Source organism: Sturnus vulgaris, chromosome 3 (genome assembly GCF_052056855.1).
Source record: "Sturnus vulgaris isolate bStuVul1 chromosome 3, bStuVul1.hap1, whole genome shotgun sequence".
Classification (NCBI taxonomy): Eukaryota; Metazoa; Chordata; class Aves; order Passeriformes; family Sturnidae; genus Sturnus; species Sturnus vulgaris.
The window spans coordinates 57,782,751-57,795,827 of record NC_142245.1 but is presented as its reverse complement, the minus strand read 5'-3'; the positions used below and the strand labels follow the sequence as shown (position 1 = coordinate 57,795,827).

The window sequence follows — 13,077 nt, the reverse complement described above, 5'->3', positions numbered from 1 at the left end:
ACAGCCCTCTAATTTGTTTAGGTCTCTCTGCAGGAGCCCTGTGGAACCCCACTAGTGACACTTCACCAGTCTGATGTCACCCCATTCACTATAACTCTCTGTGCCTGACCCATGAGCCAGCTGCTCACCCATCTCACGAAGAGTTTATCCAGCCATGAGCTGGACATTGTCTCCAGAAGGACACCATGAGAAACAGTATCTAAATCTTTACTAAAATCTGAAAGGATTGTGTCATCTGGTTTCCCTTGATCAGCTAGGTTTGTTACCTCGTCATAAGAGATTTCCTCTCATGAAGTCATGCTGTGACCAATGGCTGTGTTGTCCTTCAGGGATTTTTCAGTAACTCTCAAAATAATCTTCCCAAAAATTTTACCCTAAATGTGTGTATTTATTAGTTTGGTTTGATGAAATTGGCTTAAGCACAAATGAGTCTCTGTGTTCAGGAACTCTTTTTTCTTTCACTGGGCCTTGAACTGTCCACTGTTAGTCCAAGGGACTGTAGAGGCTCTATCCCCAGGGAATACTGTTTTGGGACAAAAATAAGAAGCTTCAGATAAACCTTATTTGCTGGGGTAAATACTCAACCATTTTTACAAGCAGGTGTCAGATTTTTTGAAGTGCCTCCTTGCTTCTCTGCTGCCCATCGTGTTTTTGGGTTTGGCACCCCTGCCTAGCCTTTTTTTTCTGTATTCTTGCAAGCAGCTGGCACAGAGTTTCTTGGAGATGGCCTGATGGTAATCTGTTTGGGAAAATGATTTGTCTCTTCTCTAGCTAGTTCAAGAGGTCTGCATGCACTTTGATGAACTTTAAAGGACTACTTTAAGTAGACTTTTATTTCACCAAGGTTTATTTTCCTGTGGCCTAGAGCCCTCAGATTTCTTTGTTGTGACCACACGTGGCTGTACCAATGTTTTGTTTCAAAAGTTCATTTTGAAATGCAGTATGCCTCTGAAAGTAACATTTTAAGATTTCATTCTAAAGAAATGTAATTTGAAACACTAGGTGGGTTTTGGTTGGAATTTTTGAAACAATGGCATCTAAATTATAATGTTGCTTTTTGTAATTGACATTCCTAGTTAATAATTTTTTGAGTGTGATATAAATGAGAAAATTTAAATATTTCAAGTATTTTTCTTAAAAATGTCTTTAATGTTGGCCACTGAAAGTTTTTGCAAGGAATTTAATAAACCTTTGGATAATTGGTTAAACAATGTGTGCATCCTAAATATTTGGAAAGAGGGCTTGCCCAAGAATAAAGGGATCACATGAGAACTTAGAAGTCCTATAAAGGCACAATAAAGAAAGATTTATGACCAAGTCCTGTGTTTTTGCTGGCACTTACCTTTGAAATAGTTTGGAGGTAAGTGTAAGAATCTGACAGCACTTCCTGAAATACCTTTTTCCAATCTATTGAGTGCACTTAACCTTTTCCTTTCAGATGGCTGGATTGTGATAATTTATCTGAGCATTAAGAAAAGAAAAAAAAAAGTAGCTTAGTGTCTGGGTAATTTTGGAATAGGTTTACTAGATTAAAACCTGGAGAAAATAATTCTTTTGGATATGTAATGAAAGGACTAACTTCAGCCTTTTCACAAAAGCCATATTATAATTCTAAGACTCTTATAAGAAACGCAGAAGCGCAATTTCTAGCCGAGTCTTTGAGGGATAGAATAACTTCAATAGAGACAAGGATGACTGGGAATTTCTGAAAGCGTGAAAGCTGCACAGGATGTACATGAGATTGTTAGCTGAAGCTGGCCCTTTGGTTTGTTAATGCTTTCGGCTTTTCAAACTTTTTATTCTTCAGGCTGTTTACACTCAAGTGAGATATCCTAAGTGCATGCTTCCAGAGTGTTTGCCTGCTGGGCACTCCACTTTGGCACACTTGTGGGCACAGCTGATTGCCACACTCAGGGCTCTGCTGCTGCTGTCTCCAGAGCCACACAGCCACACAGCAACTCAGTATTGCTGCCAGAAAATCATATCTTATGTAGTGCCCAGGGACACTTTGTCAGCAGCTTTTTCATCAAATTTGGCATGCTTTAAGCCAGCGGAATGAGGTTCCTCAGATTGCATGACTCTTCACGCAGCAGAGTCTGGGACTGAGAGATGGCGTCAGGGACAGATCGTGCCTAGGCAAAACTGCACTTGGCAGGAGGTAGAAATGGGCAGGAAAACCCTAAGCAATTTGACCAGTCATTATTTTATATCCTAGGGAATTAGATCAAATTTTTTTTTTACTGGTGTTGTTCCTAAAAGAGTAGAGGAATCATCCAGTGAGAAGGGATTCAAAAGACATACAAACCCAATAATTTGCAGAGATTTTACTCCACAGATTATTTTAAAAATTATTATTATTTTTAAATAATTATTTTTAAATAACAAAATTATTTTTAAATTACGAGAAGTTATCTGCCAGTTGTTATAGATAGCAGAGGTCTGTAAATTGGTCACTTGAAATGTAAGTATGTAAGAAAATATTTTTCTAGGGCTGCTTACCACAACAGAATCTGAAACATGAAATATTTCTCATATTCTAAGGATCAGTGCAGTATCTGGCCTTTAGGAAGGGGTAAACTAATAAACAAATACAATAACTGGAGAATTGCTAAGTAGAGAAAAGGACATCAGAATAAGAAGTAGTCTATGTGAAAGAGAAGATCAGAAGTGAAATACAAATCAACAGAGTAATCTTTTGCAGAAAAGGCAGATTTTATTCTGTGAACAGAAAAAGACATGAACAGGTCAATATGCTGTTTTAAGAGAGACTGGCAAGAAGTCTTTCAGATTTTTATGCTCGCTAAGCATAGTGGGCATGAAATAATCTTCTGCGAGCAAAGTCCTTATGAGAGCAGGAGAATTAGAAAGAAGACTCTGAAAGAAAGGATGGAGGCAGAGTGGGTGGTGTGGCAGGAAAGGGAAGGGAAAATGTATACCAAAAGAGAAGCATCTGAATTGTTCTCCAGGATAACTGGAAATAGCTGAGGAATAATAAGCTTTTTTTCCAGCAGAGGACTTGGGCTCGCCATGAGGTAGTGAAGCAGCAAACAGTTCACAGAGAGAGACTTAATCATTGGAAGTATATTAAGGGCAAGTTAAAGCAAGTTCCTGTGGGGCAGGTCTAGATATACAGTCTTTTAAGTGATGCTCTGCCTGTACTTTACTGGATGCTACTACATAGTGAATGCAGACTATAAAAATTCTGTGAGTTTGTTGATGTTACTTATGTCACATCGAGGCTGCAGGGCATTTTCCTGCAGGTAGAGATCTCAGCAATTTCTCCTCCAGCTTAGTAAGGCAGAATAGTACCTATGGATGTGCCTTTTATTCTTTGTGTTAATTATATACGTTTTTTCTTTGTAAATGTGCATTGCATGAAAAGAAAAGTTTTGGTGTTTGAATATATTTCTGTCAAATCTTTTAAAAATCAATATTTCTAAAAAATGGAAATCTCATTGTAAGTATTTTTTTCTTGAAAATTGAAGGAGACACATTTTCTTGTCTGAACTTTTTCTTTGGAGGAACTAGATTTCTGTGGTGATTTAAGTAGTCTTCAAAATATTAATAGGAGAATAATGTTTTCTCTTGTTCCAGAAGTTAAATTCTAGTATAAAATAGTATGGTATTTATCACACGTTATGGGTTACATGGCAACTCTTAATTGGTTCTTCTAAGATGTATTTCTGGCCTTCATGTTATCCCATGGGCAAAATGTCCTGGCACACAAAACCTCATGCCATGGGGAGTGGTTACTCTGAAGACCGGTCTTCTAAGAGAAGCAGTCCCACTCCAGAGGAGAAAAGACAAAATTACAAATTACATAAGGCGAGGCCCTATACATAAATGACATTTCATAGCTTTACAGGTGTTACCAAGAAATAGTTGTGATTTTTTTTTTTTAATTTGTATTTTTTAATTCTAGTAGGGCTGACTTGAAAAACTTCATAGTTTGTCTGGTTGACAGTTTATAGCATTTATAAAGAGCTGCCAAAAGATTGCAAAAATTTTAAATTCAGCCTTGGTAAGAAATACAGAGTTATGTCCTTTTATGATCAACAAGTTGTATGTGGTGAAGTGACGGCAATACTAAGGTCCCTCAAATCTTCTTTAGTTACAAATCTCAGTATGTGCTCGTGCAACTGCTGGGTCAGGTCACAGGGAAAAAATATTATGTATAAATATTACAGAAGCCAAATAATCATGGCAGACTGGCTTGCTGGGGTGCAGAGGGAGGCAGAAGACTGGAGCCATCCTGCCCAGGACACGAGGAAAATGAGTAGTTGAGAGAGAGAGAGAGAGGAGAGCTTTGGATGAAATTCTGCAGGGCATGAGGGAAGTAGCCAGGCAGGGTCAGGCCAGGAACCAGAGGAGGGAATTTTGTCCTTTCTAGACAGGGAGATGAGGCTGGAAGGGAAAGCCCAAAGGTGAAGTACAGTGTAAGAATGGGCCAAGTGGGGCTGGATGGGCCAAATGAGAGCAGTAGACACAGATCTTGGAGGACAGAGCAGAAGGTCCCACTGGCAGCAGTGGCAGCAGCCTCTGTCTGTCCAAGAGCTTTTACTTTTACTAAAACAGAGCAGAAGAAAGGACTTGTAGTGTCACTACATACAACAGTTAGTGAGTGTCACTGGTATTCTTCCCCTGCTGCTGAATAGTGATCTGTCGTCCCATGCTGCATTAACACGAGTGAGGGGTCCACCAACATCTGCTGTCTATGACTGTGAGGCAGAAAGGTAACATTCTTTTTCTAGATGGCCTCTTTAGAAGGTGAGACGTTACATGCCAAAAAACTATTATTTGCAAGCTTGTAATTTTATTAAGCCCAAGATAAGGTGACCTGTGCAAATCTTATTTGGTCCCTTTTGATTAGGATTATAATTATTTCCATATTTGTACGGTAATTATAAGTGGGATGCTGTTCCAATATATGAAAATGATCACCTGTGGAATGTTTCATTCTTCTATAGAGGAATAAGTCACTGTAAATTCTCTACACATTTTTCCCAAAGGCTGGTAACTAAAAAAAGAAAGAGGCAAAAATTATTATGTGGAAGCAGCTGATTTTCTGGCCTGAAGAACTAAATTTCTGACTAATTCTGCCACAAATGCTTCTTTAAAGTTCAGGAATCATTTAAATCAAACTCTTCACAAGCATTCTGGTGTGGTGTTGTAATTTTCTTTGTCAGAATGGAAGTCCTACAGTCTGATTCATGTAAGTGTTGAACATTTGCTCTTGCAATTGCAGACAAGAAAAGTAGCACTCAGAGCATTCAAAACCTATTTAATGGTGAGTACTTAAAAACTCAGGTTGCCCATAACTCACTATATACTTTTGACCTTAATCTCTCTCAGTCTCATTTTTTATCCTTTCAACTCAGAAGAGTATTGGAAAAATACATTCATTAGGACCTGCCAGCTGCTAAATTGCTATAGTGGCATGGAAATACTGGGAGGAAATTAATTCTGAATTTCGACAATGTGCTGATAGTAAGGCACCAGACACTGAACAGTCATGGAAAAAAAAGCCCTCACAGACAGAGTAGCTTCTCATTTATTAAGTTCTTTTTTATTTGGTGCACTGATGAGCTGTTGCCCTTTCAAAAGTATGGTCACATAATTAAAGATATACATATACACAGGACAGATAAATGAAGGTTTGAGTAGCATTTGCAAGATGCAGTTCAACCACTCTGTGTTTAAAATATTAATCTTTTTTAAAGGTATAGTCATATAAAGAATGTGTGTGGGTGTTTCTGCATTCACCTTATGTACAGAAAGAAATTATTAAACTTCTCTACATAAGGAAAAAAACTCCAGAAAATTGCTATTGCTTCAAAGCTATTTCAATTTTGGCCTATTCCATAAAGTACAGCTACATCACCATTCTTTACTTAAGAATAATGAAAATGACCCTGTAAGTGAGCTGTAGTTTAGATTCCAACAGCACTGAGAAACAGAATGAAAGAGAATCAATTTCTCAGTATTTATTTAAAAGATTTTTTGTATGAATTTAAATTTCAGACTCACAGAACTGATAAATAGTTGAGATCTTTCCTATTTAGAGCCCATCCCTCACTCCCCTGCTATTTCCAAGAAAAATTTCTACATTTTTCAGAAATCTGGGCAAACTTCTATGTTGTCAAGGGAATCTGCTGAAAAATTATTAGCTGACATGTATATACCATGGAAAACGAATCCAAGGACTGGAAGTATGGGACAGGAAAATATTGAAAACATCCAAATACAGGTATTAGACACATGAACAAGTAGTCTGGGCTCCTTTACCCTCCCATCAGTAGAATGTCCAGGAAATTTGGCTAGAGATGCTGTGGACCACTCAGTGACAGTGCATAAACACATCTCTCTAGACTTTAATGCAGTCTGCAAATATTAGTGACAGATCTGAGAATAAAATTAAATTTGTCAAGAATGAAGCTTTAAGGGACTGAAAGAATGTGCAAATTTATACTGACTTTACTAGATAGTTCTAGAGGACATTTTGCTGCACACATGGACTGGTTTAGTTTTGGCCTATCTAAATGTAGCATTTCAATCACTCATTTTAAAACTAACCAGAGTTAAGAATAAAGGAAGATGATAAAACTAATGCCAAGGGAAATGTTTAATTTCATGTCAAATAAGGAGTTTTGATGACCTAAGAAGATAAGCTTTTTTTTTCATCTTGCCAGAGCTTGTCGTCAACACTACTGTTTCTTGGTAAATATCAAGATATTTTACTTGAGTTTTTAAATTTAAATTGCCAAATCAAATTGTATTTTATTTTAGTTCTAAGGAAAGCATTTCAATGCCTTCTGACATAAGTTTTCTGATACACTGTGGAATACCATCAGCATTTAAAGATTATTTAATTATTCAACTTTCATATAACTTTATTTTCATTTATTTTTCTTACATTGCCTTTTTGTCAGTTATATTTTTTCTTTTCTTGCAATGAGACTGATCAGTTTTCATTTGGTTTCGTTGCCGTTTTTGGTTTACTTGCTGTTGTTTTAAAAGTAGTTCTTCATATTATCTCTCCTCATTCTTTTACATCAATGTTTCTTCACCTCATCCATTCACTACATCAACTTGGGGTTTTCTTTGCAAGTAATCCTTGTTGAGATATCCTCGCACTTACTCCAAAGCAGAAGAAAAGATGTGAGCAAAAGCCATGAAATTGATGAGAATAAGTGAGCAGGGGAGCATTTCTCAGGCAGGATGGTCACCTCCTGTTTTGTCTAGACACCAGAGGAGCTTCTGTGCAGCTCTGCTCTGGTGGTCTTCCTGCTTACAGTTTGTATTTCCCTTGACAGAAAGACCTGTGAAGGCATAGGTAGCAGCTGTCAGGGCTGTGGGCAAGGGAAGAGAAGGAGCTAGCCATATATTCCATTTACAGGCGTGATTTAAAGGCAGCTCTTCCTCATCTTACAGCTTTTCACCCAGGAGTGTCAGACCTTCACAGCTATGTTTATCTCATACAGAAACTTGGTGAGCTTGAATGACAAGTTTAGTTAGGCACTAAGCTGGAAAGGACCTCATCGTTGTCTAAGGGAAATGCTTACTACTCTTGGTTTTGATGCTACACCCAGGGACATTGCTGATCATCAGGGAATAAACTGAGGATAGTAGGGCAAGAAAGTCTTGCATATATTTTAGTTACCTAAACAAAGTCAGGACATTGTGCAAAGATCACATGATGGCTCTCACTGCTGAATAGCTTTGCACTCCCATGCAGGGTTTGGCTCTCCCAGGGCCTGGGTCAGGAGCTATGCAAGAGTTCTCCTTGTCATAGACAAAACCATCCTGTTTTGGGGAGGAAGAGAATTTAGTTGTGTGTTTCACATGTGCTCAGGACCATGGATCAGGAATCATCGACAGTCAGGTCTCAGGGTGAGCCCTAGCTGATCTTCATCACCAGTGGAGTACCAGCCAAGGAGTGATGCCAGTTTCTGCTCCCATTGCTGGAGCCCACCTTCATGGCTGTATCCTGTCTCATGCCAATGCTGGCTTGGTATGTGATCATGTCCCAAAGTTCCATCTATCTTAAAATATCCTGTGATTCTGTCCATCTGAGATGCAACTACATGTAAGGCTTTGTCTCTCTGTCGTCAGGTTGAACTTAGCTTAATTACAGCCCTAGACATTTTTGGGTATTTTTTTAAGCCAATACTTTCATTTGGATGGCATATGATGTTTTTCAGATTCATTGGAGTTATTTTTTAAGAGTACAGTTTTGAGGTCCTTAAGGTGTTTGACAATTTTCTCTTTATTTATATACTTGGTCAATCCTATTGCAGTACTTCTCCTTGAGATGTCTTGTAAGTGTTTTCAAGCACCTATATCTGTTCAAATAGTATTTCATAAATATTTTGCCCCATACAGAAGTTCACATTATAAGAGCAGATTAATTTCATATGGAATGGCAGAATGGTGTTATTATAAGTCCAATGTGTGCAAAAGCATTTGTACTAGACCTTGACTACTTTTGAAATGACCATTAGTTTTGAGGCACCTTACCCTGGGAAATTTCATCCATTCTGGTAAGAAAGACTCAGCAGCTACAGATTAAAGTTTTGTGTTTGAAAATAAATCCAGAAAACAAGAATTTCTCAAGGTCTATTTTTGACTATTTATATAATTTTCCCCTTAAGCCCTCCTACTACAAGACCTCTTTTTTTTAGGTAAAGCCAAGGTTGTGAATAAATTGGGCCTTACCTCACTGTTGCGTGGATTGTGTACTTTGGGCTATCCTAAATTCATTCTGCCTGCTAGTCAGATTCTCTTGATGTAAAAAAACCTAAGTTTACATTATAAAACTGTAATTGTGTCATGCACACTTCCTTTTTACTTTGCAGTCAATATGAGGTTAATAGTCTCTTTCTGATTGAGAGCTGCAGATGATGAGTGAGTGTATAAAGCAGAGGTGTCTTGTTTCCTTACACACTCATCAAAGTGTGAAACATGAAAGAGGGTGTGGAAGACAAGTTTGTTCTTCTCTGTAGGTTCCAAACACTTTCCATTTTACGTCTGCTGTGTTATTATATTTGGAAATGTGCAGTAAATTCTGGGGCTTTGTCGATTTTTAATCTGTCCTGGTTTTGTGCAGGCTTTGGAGAGAGGGCTTTATCTGGGGTTTTCTTTCTTTGCAATTTGTGGGTTTTTTCGGTAAACATAAATGGCAAGATCTTTTGGTATTTTATTTTTTTGTTATGGTTTGCATAGGTTACAAAGGGAATTGCAGAAAAGGTTCTGATCTTGTATTTTGAGAATTATGGTCTTGCCAAAGTCATTAAGCTGGGTTAGGTTGTACTATATTCTCCAGAACACCAACCCTGGAAACCTAACTGAAAACTGGATGAAGAGTGGACTGCTATGGGTTTTTTTTTCTTTTTGGCAGGACACAGCATCAGTGGTCTGTGATGTACACTAACTAGCAGCTGGTTTCTGGATGAAATCTGATATGTTATTTTGATTTAGCAATCTCTATTATTGGGATCTTCTTTTCACAAAAAGTTTTTCTCCTCACCTCCTCTAATAATTACTTGACTTAATTTATTACCAGCTTTTATTTCCACTGTATAAATGGAAATAATGTTTTTTTGGGGAATATGGGGCTAGGGGTATTTTAGTGTGCTTCCCACTGGTGGTTCACCAAAGCCTGAATGTGCTGACTCTGCAGGGCCAGTTTGCAAAACCTTTCTCAAGTGCTGCTGGAGTGGAACTGATCTTGAGGGTGGGAAGCAGCAAGGTCATCTTTAGATTCCTTTTGCTTTGTGAAAGCCTGTGTTAACAGGTTTATAGTGCTCTCTCCATATTGCAGTTTGTGTGCAGGAAGGCAGTGGAGGGCCATGCCCGGTTTGACACCCGTGGGCATTGCAGGCAGGTGTGAGCAGCAGCTCTGCTTCCCTGTGATCCCTGGGACCACGAACCCTGGAGGGTTTCCCTGCAGGGAACAAGTGCTCTCACTGCTTCTGCCTGCAGCTCCCTGGGGAAAAGGGGCCTCGTTGTGTGACTGAGGATGGACAGGACCTGTGGGACAGACTCCACACAAGCATGAAAAAATACCTGTCTTTACTGCATCTTCCTTCTTAGTGTTTTCATGCAGCTTATTTTCTTTGCAGTGCACATATTTAATGAGTTTTTTTATTTGTTCTATATTAGAAAAACCTTTGGTTTTTGTTTGTTTCAGGTAGTTTTTCAGTAATTTTTTCTCTTTCTTAAGTATAACTTCAATAAAAATATTTTGTGAACCTAGGCTTGATCTGAAAAAGGATGAATATTCTGAAAAGATGAAAATTTAATTTATCTGGATAGATAGATCAGTGATAACTAATACTTTTTGGTATTTCTTAATTTTGGTTTTACCTATGAAAGGGTTTTCTTTTGTATCCAACTGGGAAACTAGGATTGCTTTAGTAAGTGTGTAATGTTGGAAAACTGCTGCACACCTGAAAAAATATGTAATTGTTTTGAAACTCGAAATTTTTTTCTCATACTATTTTTTAAAGTGCAAAGTTTTAATTTCTTTCTACTTCTTATTGATATGAAAATAATTCTGGGAACCTTATCCTCTATAACATGCATATTTGTATCAGTTTAAAAAAAATTATCAAAAATTATGAATATCTATCAAGTCATCATGTATACCTAATAGATTAGCCTATTACTAATTATAAAATTTTATTGACAGTTATTAGATTGCTTGCTGGATTACTTCAAATTCTTGCGGTTATGTGCACCTAAGAACATATATTTCAAAGAAGCCACAACATGGTATATTTTAACTTATACTGACAGAGGTGATAAAGCTGCAGGCAGATGAGAATGGGGTGGAGAAGATAAGAAACAACAGCTTTGATCAGTGCTCAGTAGTGAAAAAAAAGAAGTCAATTAAATGAGGCACTGGGATAAAGCAAATTCAAAGGAAGGTTCAGAACGTTGAGAAGAATAAAAAATATTAGCTAGGTTTGTTGGGCTAGAAAAGGTAAAAGGTAGTTATATGTACAATGTATGTGTTGTATCCATAATGACTGATTAATAATATTAATTTTGGTAAATTTTGGAATTTTCAATCTTTTACATGTTAACAGCTAAAATATTCAGGGGCTTTTTTCTCTGCCTAGTTTCACAGAATCATATTGTCAATTGTGACATTCTCCAATTTTCCTGTCTCACTAGAAAACCAGAAATGTGTCATGTCAGCATTTCACCCTTTACAATTCTTCACTTCTGCACAAGTTCCAAGCAGAAGAAAAAGGTTATTTAAATAAATGTTCAAATTCAGCTGATGTACAAGTCTTGACAAAGAACATTGGGTTTAAAAAATGAAGTTTACCTAAATGATGCCAGTAGCAATTTCTGCTAAGTTGGTAAAGCCTCATGTTCCTCTAATAACTGGTATATTTTAATTGAAAAGCTTTGAATTAATATCATGTTTGGGGCCAGAAATTATATATATCAAGTCTTGAGGGGATGGCTGAGAGCACATGTGAGACTGTCCAGGTGCCTTTGGCTGGTAGAAAGCAGTTGAGAGGTACTGCAGAAGGAGATGTCAGGAAACCTAGGCTAGATGAGCTATTAGAGCATGCCTAAAGAAATCAGAAAGCTTCTGGGGATTAAAGTTTTGGAGCAGAAAGGTGTGGTTGGTGCCAGATGTCTCGGTTCATCAAAGCACAGCAAGTTTTTCTGCGCTCAAGAAGGGAATAAGGCAAAATTAGGTATGTAGGAAGAAATCTGAAAGATTTCTAGGCTCAAACCCAGGATATGTTTGAGAAAATATTGAGACTCTGGGGATATAAAAGCCACTTGTTTACTAATCAGCAATTAAAGCATGCATTTAAGTGGATAATTACTATAAACAGTAGGATTCTTCATGCTTTAGCTTGTCTGGTGCTGTCACACCCAATGATATTTGTCTCCTGGACAATTTTTAGTGCAGACTCTTACTGGAAAGCATGTTTTGCAAGAGCTATTTGCCTTCCAGGGGCAGTCCCAGAGTTCACTGGTGGTTCTCTTGGCAATTTCACATCCTCTCCACTTCGTGTAGCACACCTGCAGCAGCTACCCATAATAACCTCTTACAAGGTTCTGTGGGTGTGAATTAATTGCCATTTACAGATAGATCTGTTTGGTTTTCACCTGCACACCATCCTGCACATGCTGGTCATGTGCCTGTCCAGTACATGTGTGGTAACGTCTGTGTCACTGGAACAAAAGTTCTTCAGCAACAATTTTTAATATATTTTTTTTTTATCATGCTGAAACAGCTTCCTAATTTTTATGAAAGTGGTATCGTAATGAGAAAAGGCACTTTTTAATGCAGTATTAGATCTTGACAATTGAAGGAGAGCTTGTATCTCTTATTGGACAATAACACTTGAAAACAGTTTGGTTAATAATTTAGGTGTATATAATATAATAATTTAAGTTAATAATTAAACTAATTCAGGTACAATCATAAGTGATTTTTGACTCAGATTTTCCACCTAGCTGCTGATATAGCAGTTATGCTGAAACCTTTGGATGGGACCAAGTACAGAAAAGAGTGCTGGTTTTTTTTGGTATTTCTTTGTATTGTGGAAAAATTGGTTAATTTATCAAATAGCTTTTTTATTTTTCAAGTACAATGCCAAATTACTTCAGGCTGATTTATAATAAATTGCCCTGTATCATACTAATTCTGCGGCTTCCCAACTAGGAGAGAGGGCAGTAGATTTTTTTTTTATTATTTTTTTATTATGGGTTGTTTTCAAACAAGCAGGACTTTCGTCTTTCTTACAACCTGAAGCAGCGGATGAAGCTTGACCTCCCTGAAAGAACTCTGCTTGTTTTTTTGTTTTTTTTTGGTTTTTTTTTTTTGCTATCAACAGACCGAGCTCCGATAACAGGCGCCACAGCATGCGGGAGAGGATGTCCAGTACCAACGAGAAGGGGAGCCTGTCCATGGAATCCACCAAGGAAACGCGGTACTGCGCCGTCTGCAACGACTACGCCTCGGGGTACCACTACGGCGTCTGGTCCTGCGAGGGCTGCAAAGCCTTCTTCAAGAGGAGTATTCAAGGTAATAAACTGCTCAAG

The 13,077-nt window shown here is 37.8% G+C and overlaps 1 protein-coding gene across 2 annotated transcripts in view; it reads left to right on the top strand.

Moving 5' to 3' along the window:
- ESR1 (estrogen receptor 1) overlaps positions 1 to 13,077 on the top strand; it is a 182,466-nt gene that overhangs the window by 94,214 nt on the left and 75,175 nt on the right. For both annotated transcript variants that reach the window (XM_088161719.1, XM_088161720.1), the window contains one exon: positions 12,870 to 13,060. In XM_088161719.1, coding sequence (XP_088017845.1) covers positions 12,870 to 13,060 — 191 coding nt within the window. The remainder of the gene's footprint in view (positions 1 to 12,869; positions 13,061 to 13,077) is intronic.